The sequence below is a fragment of the Mya arenaria genome, chromosome 11 (genome assembly GCF_026914265.1).
Source record: "Mya arenaria isolate MELC-2E11 chromosome 11, ASM2691426v1".
Classification (NCBI taxonomy): domain Eukaryota; kingdom Metazoa; phylum Mollusca; class Bivalvia; order Myida; family Myidae; genus Mya; species Mya arenaria.
The window spans coordinates 8,590,945-8,605,062 of record NC_069132.1 but is presented as its reverse complement, the minus strand read 5'-3'; the positions used below and the strand labels follow the sequence as shown (position 1 = coordinate 8,605,062).

The 14,118-nt window shown below is 35.6% G+C and overlaps 1 protein-coding gene across 2 annotated transcripts; it reads left to right on the top strand.

Annotated features, from left to right (window-relative positions):
- The first annotated feature begins 141 nt into the window (after window positions 1–141).
- LOC128207170 (equilibrative nucleoside transporter 3-like) lies at window positions 142–13,751 on the top strand. 2 transcript variants are annotated; one of them, XM_052909951.1, is made up of 13 exons: window positions 142–217; window positions 2,418–2,519; window positions 3,931–4,012; window positions 4,218–4,378; window positions 8,340–8,434; window positions 8,843–8,893; window positions 9,197–9,429; window positions 10,263–10,293; window positions 10,844–10,914; window positions 11,201–11,306; window positions 11,587–11,672; window positions 11,954–12,153; window positions 12,451–13,751. In XM_052909951.1, exons 2-13 carry the CDS (start codon window positions 2,461–2,463, stop codon window positions 12,560–12,562), a joined length of 1,287 nt encoding a protein of 428 aa, XP_052765911.1. In that variant the 5' UTR covers window positions 142–217; window positions 2,418–2,460; the 3' UTR covers window positions 12,563–13,751. The 2 variants fall into 2 exon arrangements, with proteins under 2 accessions (XP_052765911.1, XP_052765910.1); XM_052909950.1 differs by having other exon boundaries at window positions 10,814–10,914.
- The last annotated feature ends 367 nt before the right edge of the window (window positions 13,752–14,118 follow it).

Here is a 14,118-nt window from a genome sequence, read left to right as displayed (position 1 = left end):
GAAAATTAAAATTATGCAAAAATAATTACAAATGTATTCGTAACACTTAAATACTATATATGTTTAAAATTATATGATAGTGAAGTATTTATTATGGTAATTGGGCTAAATTCGAAGATTGAAATTTGAGTCCCGCGTTCCGGCAGATATAACCCCCGGTCCACTTCCGTTAAAAACAAATCCAATATAATTGTTTTGATTTTGTTACATGTAAAAGGTATTACTTAACGTATTTATATTTGATAAATGCTATACTAACTAATTTTGTTTTAGTGTATGTTTATGATAAATGGTACAAATATTGCCGTGTAAGTGGACCTTCGACTCTGACAAAATTTCGTACTCACTATAGATCGTACCCAATGAGTACGAAATGTTTTACCAGTCTAACCCCAGTAACTGTGAATTAAAGATCTATGAGAAGTTATTAGACCTGGGTGATATCAACTAATCCGAAAATTCAATGTGTCATTTGTTTTATGAAATTACTGTTTTTAATTTTATTTGCTGAATAATTCTTGGTTTCTGCATTATACGGGACACAGGCGGCAGTTGCGTTGACATGAACCACCCCGTGGCGACAGGCCCCTCCTTAAAAAAAATCGGGCAATATTTTTTTCACGACCAAAGTTAATTTAAACATCATCATCTATCACAAAACCCTAAATATCAACCAAATATTCCAAGAACAAAAAAAATCCCTAAAAATACTTCTATTCTAATTAAAGGTTGACATGTTTAGACACTCGTACCGAACATGGTGTTTATGTAAAGATCGTATCAAACTTATTTTTTAACCAATTGTCTCCAAACATCTTGCATTCTTCTCAGAATATAATAAATTTTCAGAAAATGTACAACTTCAATACACTTCCATCAAGTAATTGAATATTTTAAGCCCAAACTCCAAAAACCACTAGGTAGGCAAATTCATAATCACCATCAGAATCTGTCATACATGCCATATCCCCCGGTGGGGGGAAAAATCCACCGGAATTTCGATCCATTCCCTGGTCTCCCGGCGGGAGATAAAAATCTCCCTGAATTTAAAAAAAAAAAAAAAAAATTTTTTTTTTTTTTTAGGAATTTTACATCAGACAATAATGACAAAGTAAGTGAAACCACAGTATGTGAGTGAAACTGAATGGTAAAGAAACAACTCCACAAGGATGAAATGCCAAAAGGAAACTTTTACAACAAGTGATCAATTAATTTGTAGTAATTATCAAAGGCAAAGAAATATTACTATTTTGGACGGAAGAAATTAAAATTATTTATTTGATTCTCTTATTGTCTGAAAGTCATCAAGCTGATAGAATTAAGCACAATTTTTTAAAAGACTTTGGAGGAAGGTAAATTTAATTTCATTGTCTCGAAAACATATTTTTCCAATGACATATTTTGTTCTGCAAGTGCATTACAGTATGACATGACAGTGTATCATAAGAATATGATAAATCATGACAAAAAATAATTCTTTATTATGAAAAAGTTAAGAGGTTTTCAAAGCAAACTATATGTGAATACATTTTTTCGTACTTGCGTCTGAAAATACTTTAAAATTTCGCCAACTTAGACCTGCTAAAAAAATCCCCCTGAATACAACCAAAATCCCCCTGAATTTTCAGCCTTTTGAACAAATCCCCCTGAATGGTCTCCAAAAAATATGGCATGTATGATCTGTGTTTTCAACAAAATTTCTCTTGTTTAAAACAAATGACAGGGCATGGCAATACAACAAAAAGTAACAACCTACTCGCAAGCAAAATATATTCCAAAATTGCTACCAGGTCAGTATAACGTCAATTTGGTTTCGACCTCATCTGTCCTGAATTTGGATACTCATATTCGAATATGGATATTAGAATACCTATATAGTTGCGAATAGGGAATTATTTATAACAGGGAGTTGGATGTTCCCATTTTTTTTATATATTGCTTCAGGTTGCATGCTCTTTTAAAAAAATTTGAACGATTATTTTAAGGAGGGGGGTGTGGCCATAGGGTGGGTCATGTCAATGCAACTACCGCCTGTGATGGGAAGGTACAGTTTTGGCTTTTTTGCAGAATTATTCAGAACACAGATTGGCGGACCAAACTCTGTATAGGGTGTGATACCCTTGCTCTTAATAAACCTCTTGTTTCTTTTTAATGAGTCCAGTGTAAAACGACAATAAGAGTAAAAACATCTCTCCTGGGTTTTAACCTTTATCGAGGACTCCAAATTTCTGGTACCAATTATTTAGTATCTTCTGGGATAAAGCAATCAGGGATCGAACCTGGGATATTTCTCTCCTGAAGCCGATGCTCTACCTCTGAGTATTGGAGCAATCACATTACATATTGCATTCTCAATGTTTACTATTACTACAATAGCCTAGTTACATGTAACTATTGTCTAGTTTTTTTTTTTTCAGGCAACCTGTTTTACAGTTTGTGAAGCTGTAAGGTGGTGGTGTCATGGATACGTCTGAGGATCCCCTGTTGCCTCAGGCTCATGGTCCAATACCAAAGGATCGGTGTGTACAAATTATGTGTCATGAATATTCATATCTGAATGTATGTAAGTTAGATAAGTGCCATTTGTTAATTTATATTATTTAAAGTTACTTTATAGAATATTTGTCTGAAAGCTTGCTCATTGAGTTTTTTGTTGTTATCAGAATTATTTGGACTTTTAATTATTAAAGAATCCTATATGTATCCGTATTGGTTAGTATAAGCACAGTGTGGTTTCACATGGTTTATTTTCAGGTTTTACGTGGTGTATTTTCAGATTTCATGGGTATATTTTCAGGTCTCACGTGGTATATTTTCATTTAGGGCAAGTTGGGAGTTTAATAAAAAAACTTCTATACCCTTCATTCAATGCACTTAATACTTCGCAGAATTATTGACGACCATCTTACAACAAGGAACATAACTCCATATTATCTTTTATACAAATTATGGCCCTTGAATGATTTTTTAATTATTTTTTTTCTTTTGAAAGGCACATTTTTGTTTTCTTAACCACAGTTTCATAAAGAGAAACAAGTTATTTGAATGACTTGCGTCATTGTTCAGGTGGGCTGGTGGGAGGGCAGCGTCAAAGTCACCTTATGTATCAAATAATTTTAGCTAGGTTTGACATAAAGAGACCAAATTTGGTATATACGATGAGTTAATGGAGACCTTTTATGGGAATGCTTCGAGGCCCCTAGGATCAAGGTCAAGGTTACTACTAATAGAAAAAGGGTTGGTATTGAATAACTTAAGTAAGGGTCTACATATTGTGACCAAACTTGGTATATAGGAAAAGTTTATAGAGACCTTTCCTGAGATTGTGTTTTGGGCCCCGATAGTTATGGTCTAGGTCAAGGTCACTGTTGCTAAAAATAGAAATATGGTTAGTACTTACTGAATAACTCAAGTAAGGGTTGACATAGTGTGACCAAACTTGGTATATAGGACAAGTTTATGCAGAGCTTCATGGATTGCCTTTTGGCCCCAAAGGTCAAGGTCACTGTTACTAAAATAAGATGACTGTTTCAGTTATGGTTGACATACTGTGACCAAACTTGATATGTAGGATTGTGTTTGGGGCCCTTAGGATCAAGGTCACTGTTACAAAAAATAGAAGAAAGCAAATGAAACTGAATCTCTTCTGCCAATCATTTAAAACTTGGTTCGGTCACATCGAGATTCTTGTTCACTTTTTAATTTGATTGTTTTATTGCTTTTGACAGGCACATATTACATCGTTATTGTATTCACTTCTAAGTCAAAGCGGCGTAGTCGAGCTGTCTTACGACAGCTCTTGTTTATGGTGTAATTTAAGGTTTCACATGGTATATTTTAAGGTTTCACGTGGTATATTCTCAGGTTTCTTATGGTATGTTTTCAGGTTTCACATGGTATATTTTCAGGTTTCACATGGTATATTTTCAGGTTTCACATGGTGTATTTCATATTTTACCTTCTGGGTCTGGGTTCTTTGATACCATGGAACTTCTTCATAACAGCCAGTGAGGTATAGTTTTAACAGAATAATGTGCTCACAATTAAATTAGGTTTTCATGAAAAGTCATATCCTAAGTTAGTAAGTATTTAATTATGTATTATTATAACAAAAGATTCAAACAACACTTTGATATTGTTCATAGTAAAATGAACATTCTTTTATAAATTAAAATGAGCATAAATTACTGATGATTTAAATCATGTGTCTGTTGCAGTATTTCAAGTTCAAGTTTCGCAATACAACCCTTCCTGATGATGAATACCTGGACCCTGAACATGAGACTGATCTGCAGGCGATGTTTGAGAGTTATCTCACCCTGGCCAGTACCGCACCTAACCTCCTGTTTAACCTCATCACTACTCTCCTTATTTCACGGTACCACAAAACACACACCACACTTTTCTATATCTTATATTTGTTATCTTTGAATGGGTACAAACTGATTCAATTGCAATGTCTATTATATATATTTATAATTTTTCATTTTTACTCTTGTATTAAAACTCTCATCATTTGGTATACCTAATAATCAATATTTTTAACCCAGTTAAGTTAGGGAAAGGGCTTTGTAAAGTTGCCAACATGCTTCTGAAAGTGATATTTGAATATTATTGGCTTCTGAAAGTGATATTTGAATTTTATTGATGCATACATATATTTACACCTCAACTTCCATTCCTTAAATGAACTGCCTTTCGGCAATTGCGTTCCATCAATCGATAAACGCAACACCTTCGGATATGTTGGGATCGTAATTCATTGCATAACAAAATACATGAAAGCTATTGATCTTGTTATTGGTTGTATTGTGTCTGCAGGTCCCGTAAAATATAGATCAACATTTTTAAAAGTGTTACCGGTAGTTTATTATATTTTAAATATAATGGTACCAGAAGTGTTTCAATTTGACGTTTTAAAGTGATTTCAAGTGGTTGATCTTTTCCCGCGTTATTGTGACGTCATTTGAAAAAAATGTTTCCAGTTATAGTCGGGTCGTTCTATTTACAGAATGGGTAAGAACGGATTACTTAAAGGTTTTCTTATATGAAATGAAGAATTTTTTTAACAATTCTAGAATGAAATAATGAACTATTGGTGTAAATATAAGGAATGAATTGCGGGGTTGATGTCATTATCGGGGATATGAACGCAATTGGGTTGGTCAAAGTACGCGTGGAGTCCTTCGGACTCCACACACATTGACCAACCCAATTGCGTTCATACGCCGATAATGACATCAACCCCGCAATTCATTCCTTAAGTATCATTTGCTGATTGTTTTCGAGAAGCCTTCTGGCACAACATGAATAAAAAACAGGCTTAAATTGAGTACTTTTCATTTGAGTGTGTTCTTTTGAAGAGAAGAAGTTCTTGTCATAACCTTGTTGTCTGCAACTGTATCATGTTAAAGTTTAGCCTTTGCCATAACCCAAAGACGATGTGCACTTTTAAAGCACATGTATAGCAAGCCAAAAGCTCCTTTGATATAACCCCCCCAAAAGTTATTCAATTGAAACCTTTGGACACTTGTTGCCTTAGACGATTTGCACATGTATAGTAAGCCGAAAACTCTGGCTTCAATTATTATTAAGTAGGGATGCAAACGAATGGCAAAATTGATATTCGAATATTCAGTAATTCTTTTGATCGAATATTCGATTACCAAAATACATCTCGTAGAAGTGGTAGGAAACTTTTATTATTATTATTATTCGCTTAAGTAGCCAGGGCATTTTTAATCATACTATGTTAAGTATATTTGCCAGTACACGCAGCAGACCCTGATTTCTGATACTCTGAAATTTCCCATTTTCAGAAAGAAAAAAACAACAACTAAATATATACTAAAACGCTGTACTATGCAATTACATTTCAAAACACAAGCATTGTATCAAAACATTGGAAACCGTTTAAAGCATATATACATGTAGCTACATTATTGTAGCACATGTCATTTACATCAATACGGCAATTTGAGCAATGTGCACAGCTGAATATGCAGGCAAGACAACACATTGGTGTTAAGGCTGATTCCTAAATCCTTGATTGGCAAAGGCATTTAAATTTACCGAAAAGTATTTTTTATGTGTGTCTAATAGCCAGTTATTGTAAAATTATGGGAACTTTTTATGGTACCCGACGATATGTCCCTAAATGTCTGATTGGCGTGTTTATTGTCATCACATTCACACCTCTGGCATCATGGGCCAATCGTTGTAAAAACAAGACATACAGACTTTATACACAGCAACAGAGTTGTAGGCAAACTGTTTTTATGCCCCCGAAGGTGGGCATATTAAAATCGCACCGTCCGTCCGTCCGTCGGGCCGGCTCTATAGCTTTCCCTTGTATGGACAGATTTTAAAATAACTTGCCACATGTGTTCCACATACCAAGACGACGTGTCGCCTGCAAGACCCGTGTCACTACCTCAAAGGTCAAGGTCACACTTAGTGTTTATTCACAATGGAGTGCTGCATATAAGGACATAGAGTATAGGTTGTCGTATCCGGGCTGTAACTTTCTCTTGTATGGACAGATTTTAAAATAACTTGCCACATGTGTTCCACATACCAAGACGACGTGTCTCGTGCAAGACCCGTGTCCCTACCTCAAAGGTCAAGGTCACACTTAGTGTTTATTTACAATGGAGTGCTGCATATAAGGACATAGAGAATAGGTTGTCGTGTCCGGGCTTTACCTTTCCCTTTGATTGACAGATTTTAAAATAACTTGCCACATGTGTTCCACATACCAAGACGACGTGTCGCGGGCAAGACCCGTGTCCCTGCCTCAAAGGTCAAGGTCACACATAGTGTTTATTCACAATGGGAGTGCTGCATATAAGGACATAGAGTATAGGTTGTCGTGTCCGGGCTGTAACTTTCCCTTGTATGGACAGATTTTAAAATAACTTGCCATATGTGTTCCACATACCAAGACGACGTGTCGCATGCAAGACCCGTGTCCCTACCTCAAAGATCAAGGTCACACTTAGTGTTTATTCACAATGGAGTACTGCATATAAGGACATAGAGTTTAGGTTGTCATGTCAGGGCTGTTACTTTCCCTTGTATGGATAGATTTTAAAATCACTTGCTACATGTGTTCCACATAATTATGAAGACGACATGTCATGTGCAAGACCCATGTCCCTACCTCTAAGGTGAAAGATACACTAAGTGTTTATTCACAAGGGAATTCTGAATATAAGGACATAACATTGTAGGTTGTCAAGTATGGGTGGTATTTTTTATGTTCAGAGGCAATTTAAAATAACTTGCCATATGTATTTGACACGTAAAGGCAAGATCAACTTTTCATGTACTGACCTTGTTCGTAGGTCAATGTCACATTCGGGGGCATTCGTCACATACTGTGACAGCTCTTGTTTTATTCTATTTATTCAACAATTTGTTTTCGAATATTCGAATACCGATTTTGACATTCGAATACCAAACATTTGATCGAATATTCGAATATTCATTTGCATCCCTATTATTAAGTTATGCCTCTTGTTTGGCTGAAAAACACGACAGAAGAGCACTGTTGTTTGTTCCACGGTTGTCTAGTTTACTTTTATGCCCCCCTTCAAAGAAGAGGGGTATATTGCTTTGCACATGTCGGTTGGTAGGTCGGTCAGTCGGTCCGTCGGTAGACCAAAGCTTGTCCGAGTGATAACAACAATTCCTGGATGTATGGTCATCAAACTTGACATGAAGGTTGGGCCTGACCAGTAGATGACCCCTATTGATTTTAGGGCTCATCGGGTCAAAAGTCAAGGTCACAGTGACCTTTAATGGTAAAATAATTTTAAAGCTTGTCCGAGTGATAACTCAACAATGCCTGCACCCATGGCCCTCAAACCTGACTTGGAGTTGTGTCTGACCTGTAGATGACCCTTATGATTATAGGGGTCAAAGGTCAAGGTCACAGTGACCTTGAACGAAAAAAGTTTGTCTGTGTGATAACTTGTTAATGCCTGCACCCATGGCCCTCAAACTTGATATTTAGATTTTTGGTGACCAGCTGATGACTCCTATGGGCTTTGAGGTCATAGAGTCAAAGGTCATGGTCATAACACACTCTATCCTCACACTTTGAATGGTCATAATCTTAAAACTGCCTCAACGGCATCCAATGTCAAGTGACAAATCACCTGTCATTTCAGTCCATGCATGTTTCATTCAATTGTCCTTATAATCCTGACAACATGGCGCTCAGGGGGGGCATAATGTTTGACAAACATCTCTTGTTATTCAAGTGATTCATGTGTTATTCTGTCATTCTAAAGTTTTTTCTTTATAATAGGATATCATTATTTGTGTTTATTTAGGATAGGATTGAAAGTGCGGATGTCAACAGCTCTGTTCCTGATCACCTCCATGTTTGTGTTGACTGCCTCCCTTGTGAAAATGAATACAGATTCCTGTAAGTTTTGAAACTCTGCTCTTTAATTGTTCTCATTGAATCTCTTCTGTTTAACTAGCACCTTTAAATCTTAAACCTTTTAAATCTAAACTGTAGCTTATACTGTTATGTTCATATATCATATAACAGTATACCCTTCAGGCCCATTTTGGGTGTTGATGCGGACATCCCTTCCAAGGCTGAACTAGTTAGCGCTTTGGCACGACAAGTCTTATCCCAATATGCAATGTGTCAAAATTTCTGTTAATTCCTGTAACAGCCTGGGTTCAGGTATTAGGCATGTGATGGTGTAATTGATTTGTTTATTGATGTCTTCAAGTGATTTTATTAGCACTACGTTGTCAAAAGGTATATTCCAAGGGAAAGTAACCACTGCTTATATATAAGTTTAACATGACTATATTTCAGGGCAAGACAGTTTCTTCTGGATTACAATGATCACTGCCGTTTTCATTAACAGTAAGTGTTTTGAGTACAAACAGGCACATGTAACTCTATTATCAGTACATTGATTTAAGTATTGAATGTTATAGAACTGTGTTCTATTTGTGAATGAACACATGTGATCTGGATGAACTAAACCAGTATTGTCTATGGAAGAGTTTAGGATTATTAACTGACCTGCAAGGGGTCATATTGTGTTGATAAAAGTCAGGTTAGCTGTGTCCCTGATCATCGTGTGTCTGTTCCCCTACCACTACATGCAGACCACAATGTCTATTTGTGTACAGTCATGTTTATTATACTCAACGGCATTTTCAGTTGGCAGTTCAATCCTGGGAGCATCCCTGTTTGGCGTGGCGAGTCTCTTCCCCTCCCACTACATGCAGGCCACAATGTCTGGCCAGGCCATGGGAGGAATCTTCGCAGCTGTTGCTAATCTAGTCACGCTCGCCCTAGGATCAGACGTGGTCGACAGCGGGCTCGGATTCTTCCTGTTTGCCACCTTTATGTCAATATGTACACTCATAGGATATGCTTCATTATACTGTATAGTAAGTATGTGTTCATTTAAGAATATTACAGACATAGTAATAATAGTCTAGCTCAAATCATTATGCTGTTAAGTGGATGTATATTATTATTTTTTTTATTAATAGAATGAGCTAAAGAGAAAATTTCACATCTGAAAGGCAGAGACAAGAGTTCAATAAAAGTTGGCATGTTAAATGTTGAAATCAATGGTTCTTATGAAGGATACCAAATTTAATTTGAAAAACAAGCATAAAACATAGTAGTATGAGACTATAGTAGATCACAGTAAATCTTTTAGCATTTGCCAATCATTCAATTTTTTGCGCTTTCTGCTATTAAAAACACAGTTACAATCTTGTTATCAGTAATTAATTTTTTCAATAAATGCATTAAATGTCAAATAGTTCAAGGTTTACCAGTCAAAATTGATGTTTGTTTTACATGTGAATGCATTGGTTTTGAATAAGAGTGTCACTTTAAATATATTTGTAATGGACAAGCTATTCTTACTTAGAACAGAGGACTGGTGGTCATCAGCTGTACATGTAAGCTCTGAATCCCCTTATGAAACATTATCCCTGAACACATAGCTGAAATGGACCAATCCTATTATTCCAAAACACAAACTTATATTATTCATACAAGTGCAACTGTATCTGACCCAACCTGACCCAAGGCAATAATGTTTAATTTATTTTGCAAAAATATTCAATTTTCAGGTAATTTACGTAAATTGATTTTGGAAATACTTTTAACGGCCTTGCTTTGCGATTGAAAATTCAAATATTTTTTTATATACAGTTATTTATACATTGCAAGATATATAAATATACATGCCTGTTTTTCATTTTAGAACTATTCAAGATACCATATATTAGAAATAGGTAAGTGTGCTATATATATATGTCTTGTTTAGACCTTAGTCTGCTGCATGTTCTTATCAGAGTGTACCGGTAATAAAGATTCATTCCAAAGTCTTATTAGTTTGGTGTCATTATGCATGTTTTTTTAGTTAGTAATGATTATCTTTGTTTGAAAGATGTTTTAAGTTTAATCGTTTTGTAAAAATAGAAATAGCGCAAAATAGTGTTAAACATGCTCACTGTAGCAGAGTGTTTATATTTGGAGCGTACACTGCCGTCCAAAAGACCCCTTGCACTTTTATTTTTAATTCTAAATTTAAGTACTGGTTAAGTGTATTTCTTCCATTCTGCTACAGGAATCCATTGATGGCCGTTGTTGATTCTTTTATAACCTCTCTAGGCACTAAAGTCAACAAAACTGTAAAATATTTTTACTGATACATGTAACAAGTAACCAACTTTTGGTTCCAATATAAAAAAATTGAATGTGTTAATATTCATTGAGTGTGAAGGGATGTTTGTAGGGCAGTGTATGTTACAGGAAACACTTTAATTGTGCCCGTTCAAGTAGGAGAGGACACAGTAGAGACAAGACCAACCAGAAGTAACGGCTCTGGCAACACCAAACTTATAATCAAAAGGGTAGGTTGGAAATTAGACATATTTAGGATTAAATTGTTAAAGTACTTTTTCGTTGTTAAAAGAATATGACTTTCCTTGTGTGTAATGTATCTGCTGTTGTTTTGTTGACAAGTGGCAATGATAGATTTATCATGCAATTTTAAACAGCTCTTTGTAATACTTCGAAAAAAATGTTATAAAAATAAATCGAGATCATTGCAGACAATATGACCTACATAATATGACAGTCATCTGAGCAAAGCAAAATTTTACAGCGATTAATTCTGATTTTACTGTTATATTTCAGATCTGGAAGGAGGGACTGAGCGTGTGTTTGATATTCCTGGTTACTGTATCCTGTTTCCCAGCAGTGGCCTCCTCTGTAGTCTCTGTTAACAACACTGACTGGACAGGTGACCAACTACAGTATAACAGTTCATAGCTCTTCAATTTCATAAGATCAAGATTTCTAATCGTGCTACTCAGTCTTTTGAATTTAGGATGGACATGTCAAGAGCAGTGAAGTCTTTGATATATCTAGTATTCTGAAATACAGTGTCAAGTAAAGATAAGTAAAAATATTGCTTAAGCAAAAATGTATGTGCTTGTAATGGTAGAAGATAGCTAATTCAATATTCTTCCATCATAAGGCTTATGTAAATTTGATAAACTTTACATGTTATATGATTGTAGAGAAGTACTTTTCTGGTCTGGTATGTTTCCTGCTGTTTAACGCTGGGGACTGGGCAGGGAGATCTGTGGCTGGCACCTTCAAAAGGGTTAGTTGTACAATTTTTTTCTGAAGTATAAAAAGCTAGTCCATTTAGGATACTCCTGTAAGATGTTGCGATAGACTGATTCAAAAGTGTTGGTGTAACCGTGTTCCTTAGAAAAGCTGCTGATGCAGTTAATATTCATCTCTAAAAATGTAACAGTTTATGAAGTTAACTCTTGGTAGTTACCCCCCCCCCCCCCCCCATACAGTGCTGATATATTTCAGGCAATCTCTCATAGTTTATTAAAAATTCATGTAAATTAATAACAAGTTTGCATATTTCAGCCTGGTATTGGGAAGTCTAACCTCCTGTTGGTGTTGTCAGTAATGCGAGTGGTGTTTATACCACTCATCATGTTCTGTAATGCCCAGCCTCGGCATGACCCTGTCATCTTCAACAGTGACGCCTTCCCAGTCATCTTCATCATGCTGCTAGGACTCACAAATGGCTACCTGGGAACTCTGGCCATGATGTATGGACCTAGGTAAGTTTCAAAGTTCAAAATTTTTCCTTTAGTGTACTGATGCCTATGGTAACCTATTACTGTATTCTGTTGTACATGTAATATATTGAATATCTTTCAATGAAAGTAATATTTATCTACATTAATTCAAGATAAAACTCAATAGGATGGCTAAGGTAGCATGAATAACCTCCTTTTCTTAGCAACACTGTCATGCTCACAAAATTAGTATACAAATGTACATGCATGTTGATGCAGTTGAATGCCTGTCACAATGTTATGTATACTGGTAAATAAATGTACTTTGATCCTTCTCAGTATGGTGATGGCAGAGCATGCAGAGATGACAGGGGCTATCATGGCGACGTGTCTTACATCTGGACTTGTGTCTGGTTCACTGATGGCCATCCTTCTCATGAAGTCGCTATGAGCCACACTATTTTGTGAATTAAATCCTAATCACAGTTGTGCAAAGTTATATAATGAGTAGTCTGTGATGTATTGGCTGCCAGGGTTGTATGTTAAATCAAATTTGTAGAGTGTAAATCTCATAATTTTGTTGTTAACAGATAATTGAGAATCAGTAAGGTCCAAACTTGCAACAACAATTTTCTAAGATGATCTATGTTTAGCAAGATATAATGTAGGCATTATTCCATTTGGCGGACATACTTGCCTACTTGAGGCCTACATGCAGTTACTTACCTAATATAAGAATCATTGGGTCTCATCCTCTTGTGACTTCAAATTAGATACATCATTACTTGAATGGAATATATACCAGGAAGATAAACTATATCTCCACATTTAAACATATTTCTTTCACAAACTGTGATAGTTATTTACTTGCACACTCTACAACTTTGGGCAAGTTGATCTGAAATTGCAACTGTCTGTCAGTTCGACTCTAGTCTTGCATTTTTGAAATAGCGGATTTTAATCTCTTCATTTTGTTTATACATGTCATATTTTTATCATCAGAAGATCTGTAGAATGTATCTGAATATCCATGTTTTTCTGCATTTTCCTGCTTTGTTAAACTTCTGAGCCTATCAATATTTTGTCATGTGTAAACCTTTTTCCTCAATTTCGTAAAGAATACTGTCCTCTTTGTGATAATACTCTCCTTATGTCTTCAGTGCATTATCATATTGATGTCCATGTAGGTCAGAGGTGGTATTCAATATTGGTTTTAATTGGATCTAAGAACATTGTAGCTAACTGAATTGTAAGGCATAAATAACAGAACTATACAGCTGATGAAGTCAATGATATATGGCTACAAAATTCACTTAAGTCGCATATTGAATACCACCCCTGGTGCCATTTTATGTCATTGCCAGTAAGTAACTGTTTTGTACCTGGGTATATTTTTGTGTAAACATGATGTAAGCTCATACAAGCACAGTTAAGGAACATTGTGTGAAACACAGCATGGTGCAATATATATATTATGAAATAATTTTAAACCAATGTATATACAAATAGTGTAGTGCATGTTTTAAGTCCCACCTTGTGTAGTTGACATTTTTTCCCCATGAAAAGGACTGAACTGGATTATAATCTACTTTGAAATATATCTGTTGATTGCTTTATATGAAATAAATATATTTATGAAAATAAAATATTAATTATCATATATATGATCCCTTTTTGCAATAAGGGATTATTTCGTCAATAATTTATACCACGTTGTTTGGATTCAGAGACTGATGAGATCAGAGTTTAATGGTTGAGCTCATGGTTGTTTAAAATAACTTGGCACAAATGTTCACCATGAGAAGAGAGATCAAGGTTACATCCTAGGGTCAGACTCCCCTGTATTTGGTTTGTCAGGGCTGTAACTTGGCCATGCATTTGGGGGGTTTCAAATGATGTGGCACAAAACTCCCCCTTGGAAATACGGTTTGTCATGTGCAATATCAAGGGATGAACGTCAAGGTCATACTCGAGGGTCAATGGTCAAAATCCTTTGTACTTTTGCCT

Excerpts from the sequence above, each read along its gene's own strand:
- LOC128207170 (XM_052909950.1), top strand. The coding sequence starts at position 2,461 with ATGGATACGTCTGAGGATCCCCTGTTGCCTCAGGCTCATGGTCCAATA. Across the intron at positions 4,013-4,217 it reads TCTTCATAACAGCCAGTGAG|TATTTCAAGTTCAAGTTTCG; the intron begins GTATAGTTTTAA and ends TGTCTGTTGCAG. Across the intron at positions 8,435-8,842 it reads GAAAATGAATACAGATTCCT|GGCAAGACAGTTTCTTCTGG; the intron begins GTAAGTTTTGAA and ends ACTATATTTCAG.